This window comes from Erithacus rubecula (assembly GCF_903797595.1).
Source record: "Erithacus rubecula genome assembly, contig: scaffold_184_arrow_ctg1, whole genome shotgun sequence".
In the NCBI taxonomy this organism is placed as follows: Eukaryota; Metazoa; Chordata; class Aves; order Passeriformes; family Muscicapidae; genus Erithacus; species Erithacus rubecula.
This window is the reverse complement of record NW_027636126.1, coordinates 4269-22475: the sequence shown is the minus strand read 5'-3', so window position 1 is coordinate 22475 and position 18207 is coordinate 4269. Positions and strand designations below refer to the sequence as shown.

The following is an 18207-nucleotide window of genomic DNA, read 5'->3' as shown; positions in this document are numbered from 1 at the left end:
CCCGCCATCCCAACGCCGGGAGCCACCTTTGCTGTTCTTGGACCCCGCACTGCTGCCTTCTCGCTTCAGCCTGCTGTCTCCAAGCACCCTGCTGAGCACCACGAGCGACACAGTGAGCAAAAGTCTCTGCTCCATCCCTTTCCCATCTGGGACAGCCCCGCTCTCACCCCCAGCACTCCTGCAGCTGCGCGGGATCTGCCCCTGCCCAGCACCGGTAACTGCAGCACAGGGAAGGGAGCCTGCGGCAAAGAAGGGCTGGAACTGGCTTACTGCTCTGTTTGTTCTTGATTTCATACTTGTTGCTGTTTTTGTTTTGTGTGTCTTGTTAGATGGACTAGTAAAGAACTCTTATTCCTATCCCCATATCTTTCCCTCAGAGCCCCTTAATTTCAAAATTATACTAATTTAGAGCGAGGGGTTTATTAGCTCCAGTTTGAAGGAAGGCTCTGCTTTTCCCTAGCACAGCGGTCTTTTCAAACCAGGACACACACATATTTGCACTAAGCTGCAGCCTCAGCTTTGTAAGGAAAAGGATAGATTTTCTTTAGGCATTCAGTGTGGAATAAAATGGTGATGGAATAGTAAGAAACTAAGGTGCAGAAACAGCTTGTTCTTGGTCTTAACAGGACTTTGGGTGCAAGAAAGCACCACAATCTCAATGATCCACCGCTGAGGAAAAACTGAAACGGTTCATCGTGTGAAACTACCTGGTGATGGAAATAAGCAATGGGCTGGGGCTAAGTCTGGGAGTCAAACAATTGGGAAAAGAGACCTGGCAAAGCCAGCCCAAGGTGCAGGCAGGCATTTGGCTCAAGGCAAGAGGGAGCTTGTAGTGCCAGCACTGGAAGGGACTGAGGCAAAGGAGCTGGCCAGGGGCAGGGAGCAGCTGCTGCTGGCACTGCAAGGGTAGGACTGGCAGCAGGCGGGAGGAGCGGCCACATTGCTGATGGACAAGGGAGCTGCTCCTGCAGCACCAACGGGACCCCTCCTGCAACTGCAGTTACAGCTCAGCTCCCTGTCCTGCAGCCTCTGCTTGGCTTCTGGAGCTCAAACCCACTGCGGAGAGCAGGCCTGATTATAAATGATACCAATCCTAAGACTTCAGAACTTGCTGCCCCACTGCTAATACTGGTTTTTAAATTCTTAGACTATCTCTGCATTAAGTACCCTCTGTGTCTCAAAAATCAGATCTCAGCATCTTAAACCATGCATTCTGTCCTTTAGCAGATTTATAGAATATGCATTCTTCTCTGTGAAGAAAGGGTAAACTTAAAGGGTAGTTGTTTTACGACAGCATGGTTCCATAGAACTTTATTTCAAATGATTTTCTAAAGTACCTATAGTATAAAGACACTTTGTTAAAACAATTAAGGGTGAGAATTGCAGGGCTGCTTTAAAATTTAATCCTAATTTTATTTCATTCTGTGCAAGATTTCCTTTACATCTGATTCATGTCCAGGAATCCAAATTGAGATTTCTCTTGTATTCTCTTTTTTGCTAGTAAACAAGGCATATGTATACTTTTGATTTTGATTTTGAGGTCAGTAATCCACTGGACTCATTGATACCATGGAACTTCTTTTTCATTTACAACTCCCCATGGTTCTCAGGAACAGAAAGATGAAAGGAAGAGAGCAAATCTTTGAAAGCAATGACCTGATAGCTAGTTCACATCACTTTGTAAACCCCTGGTTAAATACACTGATATTGAAAAACAATGTATGTATGTACAGGTATGAAGTATCAGCTGAATAAATGCTCATAAACAAAAAACTTCTCATCTACATTTTTTGCTAGCCTCATGTTTTGTTCTTTCTGGCTGGCTCTGCCACCAGCACACCCCAAGCACAGGCAAAGGAAGAAGAAGCAGGGGCTGTTTTGCAGCCGTGCCCAGGAGAGACTGGAAGCCTGCTCTCCCTCTGGTCCCACTTGCTTGGCTTTCTGCCTGGGTCTGAGGCAGGGGCTGCCATTCCTCACCTGTGGGACCAGAACCGCACCCAGGATCCGGCACTGCCTGGCAGCGCTCCGGACCCTGGCACGGTCACGCGTCCGACTCTCGGGCACTGTGCTGCTGCTTCATTTGCTCTCTGGAACACCCAAAGCTCTCTGTGAAGCCCTGAGGCTCTCTGCTTCTGCCCTCTTCCTGACCCTGTACAGGGATGGAGCATTGCTGTGCTTTCAGAAAGCTATTGTTAAAACCTTCCAGCATTCCGAGCTCCTTTGCCCTCTGTGGATGCTTGCCATGGAATCCCTCCCAGCTGCATTCAGAGCACACTCAGGTTGGCTCTTCTAAAAGCCAGAGGCTTTGGGGTGCTCAGCAAGACCTTCAACTCCAGAGTGTTGTGGAACTGGAGTTTCAGCACAGAGACCTTTTCAGCCTGATCTGCCCTCGTTCCTCTGCGTCTCTGCTCAAAACAGGGCATGGAAGAGAACGGCAGGAGGGGTCTGTGAGTCCCAGGGCTCTGGATTTGCATCGCTTGAACTCCACAGAGATGCAGGCAAAGTGAATAAGCCAAACTGTTTCTTGATGGAAGGCAAAGCAAAGGGATGAGCTGGAGGGGGAAAAAAGGGACGTGCATAGTCTGAATGCTGGAGGTAGAGAGCTGTCTACAGGCAGGGAGATGGCTGAAGCCACAAGAACTGTGCCAATCATCAGCTCTGCCTGGAGCTCCAGCAGCACAGAGAGGTGGTGTCTCCTGGTGTCTTCAGTGTCATCTGGTGTCTTCTTGGGACACTGGTTCACTGGATCCTGAAGATGACTCCAGTTCTTTACCTCTGTGGGGATACTGGGGTTAATTTTCCAGGTGAGAGCATGATGGGCTGGTGTCTTGCCTCTGGGCTTGAGGGGCTGGAAGAGGGTGGAACAGAGCCACAGACACACCCTGGAACTATGGGGACCTGAGGAGAACCCCGTGTCAGAGTCATCCCAGCACGCTCTAGCCATGGTCAAGAGGGAGAAGGGACTAATGGGATCAGCCCAAAGCTGCTGGCCACGAATCCCCCACGCGGCCCTGGAATCTCTGTGTGCTCTGCCCACGCCGCCCCCCGTCCGCACAGGGAGCAGAGCCCTCCGCAGCCGGGGCAGGGCCTGCAGCTCCTCCTGCAGCCCCCACTGCCAGCCCGCTGCCCTCACTCACCCTCACTGATGAGCTGGAGCTCTTCCTGCTGCCCCCTCAGGCTCTGCCCGGCCATCCCTGGGAACACAGAGCCTGTCACGGCCCCAGGGGCACAGCTCCCTGCTGAAACCACAGATGCTGCCTTCAAGCTGACTCCAATTCCAGCCTAGACCTCTCACCTTCCAGACAACTCCTTCCCCAAGACTCCCACCAACACCAACCCCCCTAAACAGTTGCACAGAAGCCCTCAACAGCCTGCCAGGACCCCCAGGTGTCCCCATCTCTCTGCGAGCTTTCCCAGCCTGCAGCAGAACTCCTGGTTCCCTGCAGGTGCCGTGGGATGGCACTCAGGAGGATCTGATCCAAGGCCTTCCCTTGCCTATGTTAAAGGATGGGAATGTGCTCAACCCTGCCCCACTTTTTCCTTTGGATATGGAATGCTGTAAGTTGGAGTAGAAAGAGTCAGAAAATTGAGTGTGTGTTCCAAGGTTCATCACAAGGAATGCAAGAAGTTGAGACACAGTCTCAGACAGAAAGGGCATTCTATGATCTTGCAGATGGGAAATTGAAATTGATTAAACATCTAGAGAACTTAGGAGCAAGTTCTGGAGGACATGACATAAGTCACAGGCAGCCTAGCTGGGAATTTTGTCCAGCAATAGGATGGTATCTTTTGGGTTCTAGGACAACCTTAAGTGCTCAGACAATTTTCTAGGTTTTGGGAAAGCCCCTAAGTACCCCCTTGTGTTGTATGAAAGAGCGAGAACCTGTGGAACCGCATTCCCATTGTTGCCATGAGGGGCTTGGCTGGTGAAGGATGAAGCCTGTGGTGAGAAAGAACAGAGTGACTGCCACCAATGAGACTTGTCATCTGACACAAGGCAAGTGCAGTAGCTGTACCTGCATTTCCACTTTCCCATGACAGGAGTGGCAGGGAAAGCACAGTGACTGATGCCCTATCTTCCTTGTAAGCCTCCCATACCTTGGTTGTTGTGTAGGGGATATAGAGATTGTAGTTCTTTTGTTTATATACATTGCTGCAGTTGCAGGAGAGAATATTGGTGCAGGGCAGCCCAAAGATGGCTGTGTGTACCGATTGTGGTGTAAAAGTAACAGGAACAAGCAGGAGAGAGAAATCAAGAATGTATAACATCCAGTGTGGAAAGTAAGTATCATCAAAAAGTAAGTATCATCAATAATCATCAGAGTGTAAGAGGAGATAAATAGAGGATGTGCGTGTCAGCCAGCAAGCCAATAGATCCGAGCCCCCTGGGTGCATATTGAAACAATGGAACAAGATAAGAAGGGCACCGGGGGCAAGGAGACTAAGAAAACCCTGATTAAATATTGTGATTAATAGGGAACCCTTTATAAATCAGAAGACAAGGAGAAGAAGCCAATAAACCGAACCATGAGTTGCAGTTACTGCTACTCTTGGGAAAAGAAGGAAATTGAGATGAGGCTGTATGCCTGAATATGCATTTTTTATCCAAAAGATCATCCTGAATTGCAGCAGAAGCGTGGTTTTAATTTGGCCCAAGGGTTTCCTTTGTGTTTGCTTTGGAAAAAGATTGCAAAACAGAAGGAAAGGGAGGACTTAGGTGTTTTTCTGCATGTTCCATAGGACAAAGACATTTAAAAGAAAAAGAGAATGAGGAAGGAATGGAGGATTTTGGTTGCTCCTTTTGAGTCATGGGAAGAGGGAGGACATGGAAGGCATTTAAAATCCCTGGTAAATACTGCTGAGAAAACTGCCTTTGAGCCTCCTTTCCTCTCCAGAACTTGAAAGGGGAAGAACTTGCAGTATAGAACCAAAGGCAGAAAGGAAGTCGTGGTATTGTCACCATTCAGTGTCCCCCCTGGACTCGTTTGCAAGGGCTGGGAGCAAGATCACCATCTCTTTGGGCGATGGTCATTCAGATACGGTTATGGGAGGCAACAGGACCTCAGTGAGTCTCATAAAAATCAAGGTACCCCTCTCATCAGCTGATTTAGAAACCTGGAAATCTGTGGCTAGTCAATACTGGGATGATCCATCAGGAGTAGCCAAAAGATTCAGGGCGTTTGTTATGGCCTGGACCCAGACTGGGAGGATAGAGATGCCAGATGTAAATCTAGATGCTTTAACAGACCCAGGGAAAGAGCTGGTATTAAAAACTGCACGAAATTATGGAAGAGCCAGGCTGTGGGCATGAGAAAACGCAGAAGAAGCACGGCCTCTCACAAAACCTCCCTGGGACTGTAGTAATTCTGGTCACTATCAACTCCTGCTGAGGTATTGGGAATGGGTTAGTTTCAGAAAATGGTATCCCTAAGGCTGTAATTTGGTGTGCTTTAGGAAGTGAAACAAGGGCCTCTGGAAACACCGACTGAATTTTGGAACTAATTACGGGAAGCCATGTGTAAATACACGGCTCTAGACCCATCAGATGATTGTGGCAAAAACCAACTCATTTCCCTTTTCCTGGGCCAATCCTCTAATGATATTAGTCAGAAACTAAAAATTCAAAAGGGAAAACCAAGTCTAGAAAAAGCTAAAGAAGTAGCATGCTGAGTTCTTAGAAATCATAATCAGCTAGAGCATAAGCAACCAGAGTAACCCCTGCTCACGACAAAGAAATGACTGGGTTGGGCAGAGACCTGTCCCTAAACTCTGCACCACTCAGTGTGCCTGTTGTAAGAAAGAAGGGCATTGGAGGAGAGACTGCCCACAGCTCAAACCCAAGGTGGCTGCAGAACTGAGCCAATGCAAGGGCCGGCTGGAGGACATCCCCCCAGAAAATCCTCTTGTCAAAAGAGAACTGGGGGAAAAGATGAGGAAAATGAAATGTTTGGGGAATATGGATGCAACACATTCTGTATTAAATGTAAAGTTGGGAGAAACTGGTCCTGGTAAAGTTGTGAATGTTCTTGGAGCCACAAGTCAACAGCAGAAGATATCCATTTTAAAACCACAATCTTATAAACTGGGCAAAAAAAGTAGGAATACATGAGTTCCTATATATGCCTATGACCCCAAAACCCCTCATAGGAAGGGATTTGTTGAACAAATTATAGGTTGAAATAAAGCTTACCCCTGGTGGAGTTCAGATCAAAGTCAATGAAAAAGAATTACAATGTTCCAAGTCTGGCTCTCATTACAGATTTGTCCAAAACAGAAGAGGCACCAGAAGTTCTTAGTCCGAAAGTCTGGGTGGACTGGAACCCTGGTAAGGCCAGAGCAGCAGAACCTGAAATCATTAAACTTAGACGTGGAACACTGTCACTGCCTGCTGGGCTCTCTTTATACCTGAGATCCCCACAGCAGGACATGTTGGTGGTTTTTAAAGTCCATGTTCTTCCCAGCCCCAGCGCCGAAGAAACTGCAGGAGGCTGTTCTCTGAGGTTTTCTAGGCTGTTTATTGTTTCTTATCTAAGGAATTCTTTCTCTAGCTAACAGCAGTCTGTTCAGCACCTCGATCCAGGGCACACTCTGCCTGCCAGAGCGCCGGTCTTATCTTATATATTACAAATTACCTACCTAATATTTACAATTACTTTCCAATACATGGCAATTTTATTACATTGTCCAACTCTGTCTCAAACCAATCAATGAATGCCAGGGTGGCACTCAACATGGATGGCATAAAGAAGAAGGAGAAAAAGAAGTCCCACGCCCAAAATCCTCCATGTTAGCCACGAACTCCCTAATATAAACATTCTTAGAAATCCACTTTTTCTAACAGTCTAATTTATACTCTACCTTTTTTTTTTGTGGATTGTAATTCTTCCTGCAATGCCTGCAAATTTCTCCAGGGACTTAAGTCCAGCCCCCAAGACCTCTGGGCACCATGCCAGGGCCTCTGACATCCTTGCCAGGGGGGTCTCCAGGCATTCAGGGAAACCAGGGGAACACCCTGGAGTCCCACAGAACAGGACCAGTAGGAATTACACAATATCCACTTCAGGTGGAAAACATGAAAAGTGTTAAACCTATCAGACAATTTTGTAACATTTGGGTTGTTACTGGAATCTGTAAATCTGAATATAATGCACCCATTGTACCTGTAGAAAAGCCTGATGGCTTGAACTACAGTCTGATTCAATCCCTACAGGCTCTTAACAAAAGAGCTGGAGATCCCCACCAAATGCTTGCAAATCCATATGCCTTGCTAGCCAAATTAAAAATGAATATGAATGGTTTACCATGTCAGATCTCGAGGATGCTTTCTTGTGTACACCCTTGGACCCTGGCAGCCAAAACCTGTTTGCCTTTGACTGGGGAAATGCAGAGACTGGAAGGAGAACTCAACTTATGTGGACTGTATAAGCACAAGGATCCTAGAATAGTCCAGCCACATTTGGAAAACTGTTTGCTAAGGACCTTGAAAATTGGGTGAGCCCAATTTTCCACAAGATTGGAATTGTGTTTGTGTCCACAAAAGGAATTGTATTACAATAGGTAGATGATCTACTTATAGTCACTGAAAGGAAAAAAGACTGTTTGGAATGCACAGTAAGCCTATGAAATGACTTGGGACTAAGTGGTTGTATCCAGAAATCAAGCTCATATAATCAAACAAGAAGTTGCTTATCCAGGATACAAAATATTCCAAGGGCAGCTGGGACTAAGACAAGAACGCAAAGGAACCATACACTGAACCCCACTCCCTACTATTGCCAAAGAATTGAGAACCTTTCTGGGAAGGGCTGGAGGCTGTATTAACTGAGGTGTTAACTGTGGGCTGCTGGTTAAGCCACTGTACCAGCTGTCCGAAAACAATCCCAGAGACCTGGAATGATCGTCCAAAGGTAAGAAAGCCTTTCAAAAGCTGAAGGAGGAATTGAAAAGAGCACCTGCTCTGGGCCTCCAGATGTCTGGGAACTGTTTTAGCTTTTCTCTTTTGAGAGGCGAGGAATGGCATTGGGAGCACTGGCACAAACAATTGGCCATACAAGATAGCAGCAGCACACTTTTCAAAACAACTGGGTGAGGTAAGTAGGGGATGCCGACTGTCTGCGAGCAGTTGCTGCTCTTGTTTCAAAGGCCCAAGAAGCCTGGAAATTCACTCTAGGTACACAAATAACTGTGTTTATCTCACATTCAGTGGCAGCAATCCTTGAGTTAAAGGGTGGGCAGTGGCTTTCACCCTCAGGATTTCTTATATATCTTGCAGTTTTGGTGCAGCAACATGGAATTACAAAAGTAATTTCTTCTCTAGTTCATCCAACAGCCATTCCTGGCTACTCACCAGACAGATGAGGAACCTTTGTAACATAACTATCAAAATCATGAAGTCCACTTTATTCCAGCCACCCAGACCTTAAAGAAACCCCAATTCCAGGAGCACAGATGGGAGTGGCTTTGTAAGATCAAGCAAAATCAGGATATACGATTAGCATGGAGGAAGAGGGGATAGAAGCTCTACCTCTGTGAGTCAGCTCAGAGATAATCAGTTTAACCTGTGCCCTCTGAGGAAAAAGCAGCAATTGATGAACAGATTCCAAGTATGTCTTCAGAGTAATACATGCCCATGAAGCAGTTTGGAAAGAAAAAATACTATGGACAGCTCAAGGAAAGCAGATGAAGCATTCTGAGGATTATAAGGATAAATGACGAGCAGTTGAAGATTGAGGAAAACCTAACTCCATGCCTGCCTTTGTTATCCAGCCTCAATGTAAAATCTCTATGGCTTGTAAATTTGAAACTCATAAACCTCTTGTAAAGGAGATTACTACAGTGACCATGTGCACCTGTGATGTTTCTAACAAGCAGTGTGTGCATTCATTTTTGTGCGATTCCTATCAGGATTTTTGCATTATGCAAATTAAAATGGACAGAGACTACAACCTAGTGAAAAATATTCCCCTTCTTCTGTGACACATAGGTGAGAACACCATCATCATGTAGAGATATAGTAACCAAGCCCACCAGGAATCCCACCCAAGAAATCTTTTTTCCAGCAGCCAGCTCTTGTGCAACTCCAATAATAATTTGTACTGGTCGTGCGCTTAGTACATGGAACAGATCTCGTGGAGGATGTGCTTTTGAGAATTGAATTTCATTCTTGGGATATTCCAGGCCATCAGGAATATTAACCAATCAAGTTGCAGGAGTAGCTGGGAACATAATCATCCTATGAGTGCATATCGTGCCCAATTCCATGAGCACGTGTTGGTGGCCCAGATACGCATGGAATCCTGAGAGCACAACTACGTTCTTTTATGGGCTGAGGTACTCAGAATACTCAACTATTTGTACTGGGAAATTTAGTAAAGTAAGTATCCTTTGTAATACTAGCAGGGGCCAGTGTAAGGTTCCTGAAGGTATCAGAAATGCTTGCCTAAAGGCAGGCAATGTATCTGAACAAACCACAGTGACGTGCCTTGGGCATCGACAAGGAGGGAACCTTGTCCTGTCCCCCAGCATGGGAGCCTTGCCCTCCTTGTCCCCAGGCAGCCAGCGCAAGGGACACCTCAGCAGTGTCCCCACCCTCCTGCTGAAGCTTCTGCTGCAAGCCTGGGGCAGACTTTGGGGAAGCACCAGAGCAGGCAGGTGTCAGGAACAACGCAACTGCCCAGGGGCTGCTAATGGCCTCTGACACCCAAGTCCTCAGGGCTTCCCACCGCCCCAGCCCCTCAGGTGCCTCCTGGCCCCTTGCAGCCTCCTGGCACCCACTCCCTCACACATCCCCCTCGTTTCTTCCACTGCCTTGTCCCATCAGGGTGTCCACAGCCCCTCATCCCTTCACGGCCTCCCAGCACCCCGTACCCTCAGGCCTTCCCCCAACCCGGCCAACCTGCCCAGCAGCAGCGCTGCAGCCCCACAGGAGCTCCAGAGGAGCCCGAGCAAGAGGCACCACGGAGCCCTCAGCAATCCATCCAGGAACAGCCGGGCAGGAGGACAGTGCTGGCGGCTCCTGGCTGGGACGGGGGTCGTGGCCATCTCCAGGCACCGTCTCACAGGGATCCCCGCAGCTCCGGCCCCTGCCCACCCGCTCTGTGGCCAGCACAAAGGCTTCAGCACAACCAGCAAAGGCCAAGGGGCTTCTGGCCATTTTCCGTGTAACACTGCAAACCTAGGCAGCTTGCTGAGCACAAGCAGCCTTCTCCCCCCCTATTCCCCAATGCCCTGCAGACCCTGGGCAGCAAAAGAAAGCTACTGGGAGTCTGTCTGTTGCATAACATCCTATATTTCTACAATAAGTAAAACAAAAAGGAGAAAAAACTTCAAGAAAGGAAAAATCCCCACTGCCTGGCTGGTTCAGGTGGCTCCAGCAGGCAGAGCCTCCCAGATCAGCTCTCAGTTCTCAGCAGAGCTCCCATAGCACAGCCAGGCACTGCCGCACAGTCGAGACCGTCGCTGGCACGCCTCGCGGAATCGGTCTTGCATCGCCTGAAGGATGGACGCTGTTTCAGCTGCAAGTTTTCTAATGGCAGGGCTGGTGTCATCTGCCATATCTTCGAGGGCTGAGAAAGAGAGGAACAGAGCTACTGTCAGATCCTGAATCTGCAGGAACCCGAGGAGACTCCTGTGCCAGGGGCATTCCAGCCCGCTCTAGCCATGGCCAGGAGGAAGAAGGGACCACTGGGATCAGCCCAAAGCTGCTGGCCATGAATCCCCCACCTGCCCCTGAAATCTCTGTGTGCTCTGCCCACGCCGCCCCCTGTCCGCACAGGGAGCAGAGCCCTCCGCAGCCGGGGCAGGGCCTGCAGCTCCTCCTGCCAGCCCCCACTGCCAGCCCGCTGCCCTCACTCACCCTCACAGATGAGCTGGAGCTCATCCTCCTGCTCCCTCAGGCACCGCCCGGCCATCCCTGAGAACACAGACCTGGTCACGGCTCTGCCCAGCGGCACAGCTCCCTGCCAGCGGTGCTGCCAGCCCTGTGGCCACTCGCCCTCGTGGCCTGGCAGGGCTCAGCCCGGGCCCTTACCGCTTGCTGCCGCCCAAGGCACGGCTGAGAGAGGGCGGCAGAAGCCCCGAGGGCAGCCGGGGCTCCACGGCATCGGGCCCGGGTGGCAGAAGCTGCCGGGGCAGCAGCCGGGGCTGGGGCCGAGCTGCGGCGGAGAGGGGAGGGAACCGGGCTCACCCAGGAACCTGATGGCCGCCTCTCGCAGGGGCTCCTGAGGGCTCTGCAGGTACGGCAGGGCCTGGCGCACGTGCTCGACCACTCGGCTCCTGTCCTCTGCCAGCTGCGGAGAGCGGCGGGAGGGAAGGCTCGGGGCGGGCTCTGCCCCTTTGCCCGGTGCTGCCCGCGCCCGGCCCCGGCCTCCCCTGCCCACACAGCCCTGAGGCGCGGCCAGCAGCCGCTGGGCCGGGCTCTGCAGGGGCACAGGGCCGGCTGCTGCCCGGGGAGCCGCGGTGCCAGCCCGCCCCGCAGCCCCGCTGGGCCGGGGCTCCGTGGGCACCCGGCTCGGGGCCGCAGGAGCCTGGAGAAGAGCCCGTGCGGCCCCTGCGTGCAGCGCTGGGCAGGGCCACAGCTGCCAAGCGCACACAGTGAGTGCCGCGCTCAGGGGGCTTCTCCAGCCTGAGCCTGGTGCTTCCAGGCCCTCCTTACCAGGCACTCGGCGAACTTCCACAGCTTCTTCTTCCTCACAAGCTTTTTAAGATGGTTTCTCTGCAGGAACTTGGCCGCACAATGCAGCGTTTCCCAAGATGCCTGGAGAGCAGCAGAGATGCGGAGATGGCACCGCAGTTCAGGGCACAGGAGTCACTTCCCTGGTCCCAGGCCTGGAGGAGGCTGCAGCCCTGGTGGTGCCAGGGCAGGAGGCCGCCGAGCCCCCTCCCAGGGGGACACGGGCAGCCCATGAGTCCTCACCTGTGCCACACAGCGATTCTTATCATGGCAGTGGATGAAGAGTGGGATCAGGCTCTGCAGCACTTGTCTCTTCAGGGCTTTTTCTTCCTTTTCCAGCTGAATGGTGACCAGTGCTTGGAAAAGCAGTATGGACACCTGCTGCACCTGGCTAGTATCCTGCATGAAAGGAAGAAAAAAGACCTCAGCATCAGCAGCTGAATTGGCTGCAGGGCTCAGCTGTGCATTGGCCTGCAAATCCACAGGGCACAAAGTGTTTGGGCTGCTCCCAGAGGCCGTGCCTGGCTGGGGGCACAGAGCCTTACATGGTCGAAGAGTGTCAGCAGCGCCTCAGCCAGCTGCAGGGCGATGGGGCTGGCTATCAGACTGTTGTTTTCAAACACTACAAAGCTGAGTACCATCGCTGCCATCCTAACTATTTCTCCATCTGCTTCCTCCAGCAGCTGCACAAGACTTTCAGCCAGGCTGCACATCCTTCTTGCCTGTGTGGAACACAAGTCTGTGAAGCCCCACCCTGCTGCGTCAGGCCTCGGAGGCCAAAGGCCAGTCCCGAAGCACTCGGGCAGCTGAAGCGGGAGGCAGGAGAGCTGGGAGCAGCTGCCCCAGCACACGAAGCCCAGCCATCACAAGGGGCTGCTTTCACCAGCGCAGCTTGAGGCACTGCCCCTTCTCACCAGCAAGGGATCATCAGTGAGCTTGAGAAGGGCCCTGAGTGCCAGGTAACGCTTCTCCCTGCACTCGCTCTGCAGGTGCCGTGACAAGATTTGCAGGACGCGTTTACCACTGCTTCCACTCAAGTCCTGGTACTTGAGGACCTGAAAGGCACAGGGCAGTGACAGGGGACCTGGCCAGCAGGAGGCCAGAACCCCACAGGGCTGGGCCCAGCCAGCAGCCCAAAGCACGGGCACCGTCTCAGGCAGCTGTGGCTACGAGAGGCCAGAGAGCCGGAGGCAGCTGAGCGAGGCAGCGCTGGCCATCAGGCTCACCTCCACAATGAAGGCCAGGGCAGGCAGATCCCAGCGTGGCTCCTGTGTGCTGAGAAGCTGGAGAAGGTAGCGAAAGATCCGGGAACACAGAGGTGGGGAGACACAGGACATCTCCCTGGCAGGAGTAAAAGTAACCAAGACTGTGAGCCAGGGCCACAAACCTCTCCCAGGACTGATTTCCAGAGGTCTGGTCATTCCCCACCATCCTGCAAAGGGGCCTGGGCCATTTTGGGAGGTAGCTCCCTGTGGGCACTCTCCTCTCCCATCCTTTTCCAGTCTGCTTGGCAGTCCCTCAGTGACAAGACCTTCTGGCCCATGACCACACGCACTGTGTGGGGCACCCAAGGAACAGAGCAAAAATGCCAGGGGCAGTGGGGAGCAGGGAGTCTCACCTGGCCAGCAGAGCCACGGCATAGTGGTGGGTGTCAACACACAGCAGCGTGTCCCAGCCACACTTGCGCCCCACTGCCATCACCACACGCTCACCCTGCATTTGGCAGAGCAGGGACTTCAGGGTCTGCACTGCAAACCTGTGTGCAGAGCAAAGCTCAGGTCACCTTGGGAGCACTGGCTCCCTCCCTGGGGACATGGCAGGGACAGAGGGACTGGGACGGAGAACCTGTTGGGGCTGGCAGCAAAGCCATGTTGCTGCTGGCATTCCTTCCACAATTTATCGACCTCCATGGGTGTGTCCAGAGTGCTGAAGAGCACTTGGAAGAGCAGGTGGACAAATACGCGGGGCAAAATCTTCATCACTATCTGTGGGATGCAGGGCACCTGGAGGATCTTCCACATCACCACAGTTGCCTGCAAAGGACAAACAGCCCGAGGTGGCGCTCAGTGCCGAGGTGTCCGTGCGGCAGGGCCCGAGCGTGGCAGGGAGAGGCCAGGGGAGATTCAGGGGGAGCGCCGGGCCTGGTGCCCCTGAAGCTGCCCCTAGGGCAGGATTCAGCCCAGCACCTGAGGCTGGGAGATGCAGTGGGGGAAGGAAGATGGAGAGCTGCTGGAGAGGCAGCCTTTGGGTGAGCAAAGGCCAATTCCAGAAACTCACAGCCAGGGCAAAGACTCTCGTTGTGTCCCCATCGGAGGTGCACGTGCTGTGCTCTGGCCAGCTCCCCAGCACATCCAGGAGTCTCAGCTGCACCGACTCCGCAGTCCTGCTCGAGCACAAGATGGTCTTCCACATGGTCTCAGCAGCTCTGCAGGATCAGAGCTCTGTCTCAGGGCTATCTCAGACAGAGCACCAGGGACTGGGCAGCAGCAGGGGCCTGAGCTGGATGCCAGCTCTGCCTCTGCCCATTGTCCCTTGCTGGCAGCACCCAGACAGTCCAGTCCTGTGGGGACAGGCTCCTGAGGGGCAGAGAGGGAGCATGGCAGCAGGCTCGGGGGCTGACATGCCGGGGCAGGGAAAGGGAGCAGCCAGTGGGCCCAGCAACTCCCTGTTGGTCAGATACCTGGAACAGGCTGTACAGGGTGATGGGCTGGTGAACCCTGAGCTCTCCCATACCTGTCACACGATGGGGCCACACTCAGGAGAGTCATCACCACATCAGTGGGCTGTGCCTCGGTGAGATCCAGCAGTTTCCTGTCCAGCCTGTGCTCATCAGACTCATTGGCCATGAGCCACTGGTGGATGTATTTCACCATGGCAGGCACCTGAAGAAGGCACGGGGAGACTTGGAAAGCTGCCAGAGGTAGTAACGTCCCCAGCTTCCCCAGAGAAGTGTTTCCCTTCCCTTCACACTGTGATGGCCTCAAAGGCTGACAGGGACCAGCAGGCCCCAGTGGCTTGGGAGGCCTAACAATTCCTGGAAGGATCAAACCCTTGCCACAGGCTGCTTACTTGCTTTGGACTTGGCAAACCCTCTTCTACAAGCATATTCAGCAGGGCAGCACTGGAGTTGGTGGTGGAGCTGTCACAGTTCTCCATGGAGCCAGTGCCCGTGGTGCTGGTTTCTTCCTACCAAATGCATTTGATGAATTTGCAAGTGTAGCAGGAGAACAAAGGGCAGGAAGAAAGGGATGTTCCATGGAGTGCTCCAAACACTGTGCAGGGCTGAGCAGTGAGAGCAGGCCCAGCCCAGGTGGGGATGGCTGCAGGTACCTGTGCTGTTCTGGGAAAGAGGCCACCGGTGGATTCCTGCTCCTGTGTCTGTTCCATGGCTGCACCTGGCAAAGAGCGAGCGCAGCCAAAGCTGAGGGGCTGTGTGAGAGGCCTGAGAACAGAGCCCAGCCCTGCGCTCCCCAGGCAGGGGCAGCCCCAGGATGCCCCAGGGGATGGAGCGCGGGTTCTGCAGGGCGTCTGCCTGGCCCCTCTTCCCTCCTGTCCCTGGGCATGTCCTCAGGGGATGGGATGGGATGGGATGGGATGGGATGGGATGGGATGGGATGGGATGGGATGGGATGGGATGGGATGGGATGGGATGGGATGGGATATCACCATGCTGGCAGGAGCCATCAGCCCTGTGGCCCAGCTCTGCCACTCACCATCCTGCTTTGGCTGAGACTGCTCTGGCTCTTCAGGCTGTTGAGCTGGGTGAACTCTAGCTCCTCTCCTTTTTATTCTGCAGAACAGTCTGAAGATCTTGAGAAATGCTGCCATGCTGGAGTCTGGCCTCACGAGCACCTGCTAGAGAGATTCCTCAGGAAAGTTATGAGGCAAACACTCCCGCAGTCTGGCTGCAAAGTCAGCTGCAGGAGTAACACTCAGGAAAGCTCCGGGTCAGGCAGGAACGAGTGCGCTGTGTGGGGGCTCCTCACGGCACCGCTCTGTCCCGTCCTGTCCTGTCGCGTGCTCTGAGCACTGTGGTGTGGCCGTGTCTCCAACAGCTCCTATATCACCACATGTCACCAAGGGTCCGTTGACACCCTGTCGTGTTCCATGCCATGGTGACCGTGCTGCACGGTGTCACTAACGGCCCTTGCATGTACTGCCACTGGCCCTGGAGCTGCCCCCGGCCCACCCAAAGTGGCCCAGGTTGCAAGGAATCCCTCACCCCAAGTGCCTAAGCAGCCCGACAGCAATGTTGGGAATGGCTCAAACCATGGGCAAACGCTGCCCTGCTCTGCGGGCTCAGGGCAGCAGAAGGAGCCCCCAGGGCTGCCGACGCAGCCGCAGCAGGAAGGGCACAGGGCCTTGCACACAAGCTGGCTTGGCCTCCTTGGGACACATCTTGGCTGGTGGCCATCCTAAACCTGTGGCTGTGACACAGACCAGGAACGTGTGGGCAAGGGCAGGAATGCTGCTCTGACCCCTGGGACCTGTGAACACTGAAAGCAGCAGGTGTGGCTGAGTCCCTGCCCAAGCAGATCTGCCACCCCCCGAGCCCTGGCAGCGCTGGTGCCCGGCTCCTGCCCCAGAGACCTGTACCCCGGGGGGCTTCTGTGCCACAGGGAGCCAAAGCCCACACACACTGGGGACTGTGCTGCTTGCTACAGGGGCTGTTGACAGGAGCGCTGGAGCAACTGCTGGCAACACTTGGTGTCTGTCAGAAGGCAGAAGCTGTTAGTCCTGAAATAATTTCTGAAATAATTTTGGGAGGGATTGGCAGGAGCACCAGAACACAATCAGCAGCTGAGTTTCCCAGTACAACTAGATTGTACAGAGACACTGTCATGTTTTCTTGTGTTCTAACAAAAACATCAGCCCAATCTCTGATGTTCAGTGCTCCAGTTGCTGTGTGTCTGGTGCTGCTAGCTCATATCCAAAGAGAACTGTGTGCCTGCTGAGCATGGCAGTGGAAAGCCACAAACAGGGAACTTCAAGCACTGCAATAAATAAAGCTTCCAAAAATCTCTTCTCCATTTCCAAAACCAAAGATCAGCAAACACATTGCAAAAGAGAAATTCGTTCCAACATTCTCGGGACACAAATTATGACTAAAGGTACCAAGCAAGGATCGCACACAAGGCCTTTGGAAACACTTCCTAGATGAATTAAAGTCTCTCCATGCAGGGCTGTAATAGCTGAACTTGGGCACTGTTGCCCAGTTCCAGGTAGAATGGGAAGAAGTCCACAGTGTTCTTGTACAGTCTGAAATAGGGATGCAGACATGGACCCAGTTCTTTCCTGGGCAGGATGATGCTGAAATCCAGTGCATTCTGATGCCCGAAAAGGAGGCAAGAAGCCAGGACTACTCCATAGTAGAAGGCCTATGGGGCAGGAATTTGTTTATTTGATACCCGGAGGGAGGAGCATTGCTCCACAAAATCACTTGTCCATTCTTTGCACAGTTCTAGGTTGTATATGTTTTCTACTTAATGGGCAAATTGTTTTTTTCCTACCTTTCATACTGCAACATATTTTCTAATGACATGACAATGTGAGCCCTTGTAACACATGCATGGTTTCTGCAGCAGGTGGTCGTCAGCCTCCTGCTGGTCGTTTTGGGTGAAGACTCCTAAGTCTTCCTTGGGCTTGAACTTTCCACCCCTGCTTCCTGGGCATGCTCTATAGGATTGTCTGCTCAAATAGCCAGTGGTTTGCTTTTGCCCTGGCTTATCTATAGAAGTGCAACAACTGCTATAAATTAGAATGCAAACTCCTCCCATTTGGCTCTTACCTTATCTAACACCATGTGGTTTTGAAAGACTACTTCTTTTAGTGAGTTTATTACAGTTTGTAGTTGTCTCAAAGCATCCACTGTTGAATTAGTCCCATAGTGACACAGTTGCCACAATTTCCACGGCACCACATCTGTTCCTTGGGCCCACGAGGCCCTACAGTGTTAAAATGGCCCCTTGCTGCCATGACACTGTGTAATGTCACATTTGTCTCCATGATTCCATACTGCCCTGCAGTGTCACAATGCACCATTGGTCAATGAGGATCCAGTGTCACCATGACCCCTTGGTTCCATGGACCCCACAGTGTCACTGTGGTCCCCTTGGTCCACAAGGCTCTGAAGTTCCACAATGGCTCTTTGGTTCCATGAGGTTTGGTACAGTCACAATTCACTCCTTGGCTCCATGAGGCCCTGCTGTGTCACAGTGCCCATGATCCTATGAGTTTCCATGGAGCCACCACAATGTCCTTAGATCTGCAGTATCTCAGTGATCTCCTTGGTACCATCCTGCCCCAATGTCTCAGTGGCTTTTTGGTTCCATGAGTTTCCACAGAGCCACAAGAGTCTCCTTAGTGCCATGAGGATACAAAAATGCCACATAAACATTGATCAGTGCCTGATTAACATACCCAAGAACATCTGTCTGCATTCAAATTAGGGGCTAAAGGTGAGAATGGCACCAGCAGCTTCCATCTGCAACAGAGACCTAGGAAAAGGACAGGGACAGAGACTTCAGCTGAAAGAC

The 18207-nt window shown here is 52.2% G+C and overlaps 1 protein-coding gene across 1 annotated transcript; it reads right to left on the bottom strand.

Moving 5' to 3' along the window:
- Positions 1 to 10398: 10398 nt before the first annotated feature.
- Positions 10399 to 14844, bottom strand: LOC306815682 (maestro heat-like repeat-containing protein family member 7; the record flags this gene model as incomplete). The annotated part of the gene is made up of 13 exons (XM_079332246.1): positions 14741 to 14844; positions 14405 to 14553; positions 13949 to 14096; positions 13517 to 13704; positions 13290 to 13427; positions 12898 to 13012; positions 12586 to 12726; positions 12217 to 12393; positions 11915 to 12142; positions 11654 to 11755; positions 11186 to 11288; positions 10856 to 10912; positions 10399 to 10565 (listed from the first exon to the last, which is right to left on the bottom strand). Exons 1-13 carry the CDS (start codon positions 14825 to 14827, stop codon positions 10399 to 10401), a joined length of 1800 nt encoding a protein of 599 aa, XP_079188372.1. The 5' UTR covers positions 14828 to 14844.
- Positions 14845 to 18207: the final 3363 nt, after the last annotated feature.